Raw genomic sequence first — 2,500 nt, forward strand, 5'->3', positions numbered from 1 at the left:
ACGCATACACACACGCGCGCGCACAGACACACACCCACACACGCGCACACACACAACCCATCGCACACACGCATACACCCACAAACACGCACACATACAAACGCGTGCACACACACACGCGCGCGCACCCACGCACGCGCACACACACGCACACCCATGCACACACACGCACACCCATGCACACACACCTGCACACACATGCACATGCACAACCACACACACACACACACGCGCGCGCACACACACACGCACGCGCACACACACACACCCACACAGAGTGTTTACACTCCACACTCTTGTCTCTCTGCAGTGACACAGCTTCACTTCATCCCTGTGGATCTGGGATCTCCCATAATCCACTGCTCTGTGGCCGACCCCTACGTAGTGATCATGACAGCTGAGGGAGTCGTCACCATGTTTGTCCTGAAGAGCGACTCGTACATGGGAAAGACTCACCGCCTCGCCCTGCACAAACCACACCTCCATACGGTACACCTGTCTCTCTCTCTCTCTCTCTGTCTGTCTCTTTCTGACTCTCTCTCTCTCTCTCTCTCTCTCTGACCTTATCTCTCTGTCTCTCTCTCTCTCTCTCTCTCTCTCTCTCTCTCTCGCTCTCTGTCTCTCTCTATCTGTCTCTCTCTCTGTCTCTTTCTGACTGTCTCTCCCTCTCTCTCTCTCTCTCTCTCTCTCTCTCTCTCCCTCTCTCTCTCTCTGATCAAACGTAATGAAAATAAATTTGAAATAAAAATAATTTAATAATAAATATTTTGAGAATGTTATTTTGAGAAAGTTTGTGTGTATTAAATTATAAAGTAAATGCAAATCTAATGAATATAGAATGACTTGTTGTTGTTAATCCTACAGTGCTGTTTAATCTACACTGTGTTGTGTGTTTGTGTGTGCAGCAGTCACGTGTGATCACACTGTGTGCGTACCGTGATGTGAGCAGCATGTTCACCACCGAAAACAAAGTCGCCTTCTTAAACAGAGAGGAGACGGTGAGCAGGAGCCAATCAGAGTCTGAGACGCTTATCCACGACCTCAGGTACTGACCAGACCAAGGACTTTCTATGATCCAATGATTTAGGTTTAAAATAATGTGTGTGTGTGTGTGTGTGTGTGTTCAGTACTACAGTGGATGATGAGGAGGAGATGCTGTATGGAGACTCTCACCCTATGATGAGTCCTGGTAAAGACGAGTTCAGCCGCTCCGCAGCTCCGTCTCAGTCTGAGCGTTCTGGAGCTCAGAGCAAACACGAGCCGTCACACTGGTGTATGGTGGTGCGCGAGAACGGTGTCATGGAGGTTACTATTATTATTATTATTATTATTGTTATTGTTATTATTCTTTTTTTTTTTTACTATTATTATTATTATTATTATTGTTGTTGTTATTATTATTATTAAAGTGATTACTGGAAGTTAAAGTTTAAAGCGAGTGAATGAAGTAAATCTGATAGAACGTCCCCTGTGTATCCTCAGATCTATCAGCTGCCTGACTGGAGGTTAGTGTTCCTGGTGAAGAATTTCCCTGTTGGTCAGCGTGTGCTGGTGGACAGCTCAGCCGGCCAATCAGCTGCTCAGGGCGAGAGTAAGAAGGAGGAAGTAACGCGTCAGGGTGAGATCCCATTGGTTAAAGAGGTGTCACTGGTGTCACTGGGCTACAACCACAGCCGACCTTACCTGCTGGTGAGTGTGTGTGTGTACTGCGTGTGTGTGTACTGCGTGTGTGTGTACTGCGTGTGTGTGTACTGCGTGTGTGTGTACTGCGTGTGTGTGTACTGCGTGTGTGTGTGTGTACTGCGTGTGTACTGCGTGTGTACTGCGCGTGTGTGTACTGCGCGTGTGTGTACTGCGCGTTTGTGTACTGCGTGTGTGTGTGTGTGTGTGTGTACTGCGTGTGTGTGTGTACTGCGTGTGTGTGTGTACTGCGTGTGTGTGTGTACTGCGTGTGTGTGTGTACTGCGTGTGTGTGTGTACTGCGTGTGTGTGTGTACTGCGTGTGTGTGTGTACTGCGTGTGGGTGTGTACTGCGTGTGGGTGTGTACTGCGTGTGGGTGTACTGCGTGCGTGTGTGTGTACTGCGTGCGTGTGTGTGTACTGCGTGCGTGTGTGTACTGCGTGCGTGTGTGTTCTGCGTGTGTGTTTACTGCGTGTGTGTGGGTACTGCGTGTGTGTGTGTGTGTACTGCGCGTGTGTGTACTGCGCGTGTGTGTACTGCGCGTGTGTGTACTGCGCGTGTGTGTACTGCGTGTGTGTGTGTGTACTGCGTGTGTGTACTGCGTGTGTGTGTGTACTGCGTGTGTGTGTACTGCGCGTGTGTGTACTGCGTGTGTGTGTGTGTACTGCGTGTGTACTGCGCGTGTGTGTACTGCGCGTGTGTGTACTGCGTGTGTGTGTGTGTACTGCGTGTGTGTGTGTGTACTGCGTGTGTGTGTGTGTACTGCGTGTGTGTGTGTACTGCGTGTGTGTACTGCGTGTGTGTGTGTACTGCGTGTGT

At 49.6% G+C, this 2,500-nt stretch overlaps 1 protein-coding gene across 1 annotated transcript in view; it reads left to right on the forward strand.

Moving 5' to 3' along the window:
* cpsf1 (cleavage and polyadenylation specific factor 1) overlaps positions 1–2,500 on the forward strand; it is a 30,252-nt gene that overhangs the window by 16,670 nt on the left and 11,082 nt on the right. The window contains exons 20-23 of the mRNA XM_060897347.1: positions 311–489; positions 906–1,045; positions 1,128–1,305; positions 1,483–1,689. Of these exons, the coding sequence (XP_060753330.1) occupies positions 311–489; positions 906–1,045; positions 1,128–1,305; positions 1,483–1,689 (704 nt within the window). The remainder of the gene's footprint in view (positions 1–310; positions 490–905; positions 1,046–1,127; positions 1,306–1,482; positions 1,690–2,500) is intronic.

The sequence above is a fragment of the Tachysurus vachellii genome, chromosome 21, assembly GCF_030014155.1.
Source record: "Tachysurus vachellii isolate PV-2020 chromosome 21, HZAU_Pvac_v1, whole genome shotgun sequence".
Taxonomy (NCBI): domain Eukaryota; kingdom Metazoa; phylum Chordata; class Actinopteri; order Siluriformes; family Bagridae; genus Tachysurus; species Tachysurus vachellii.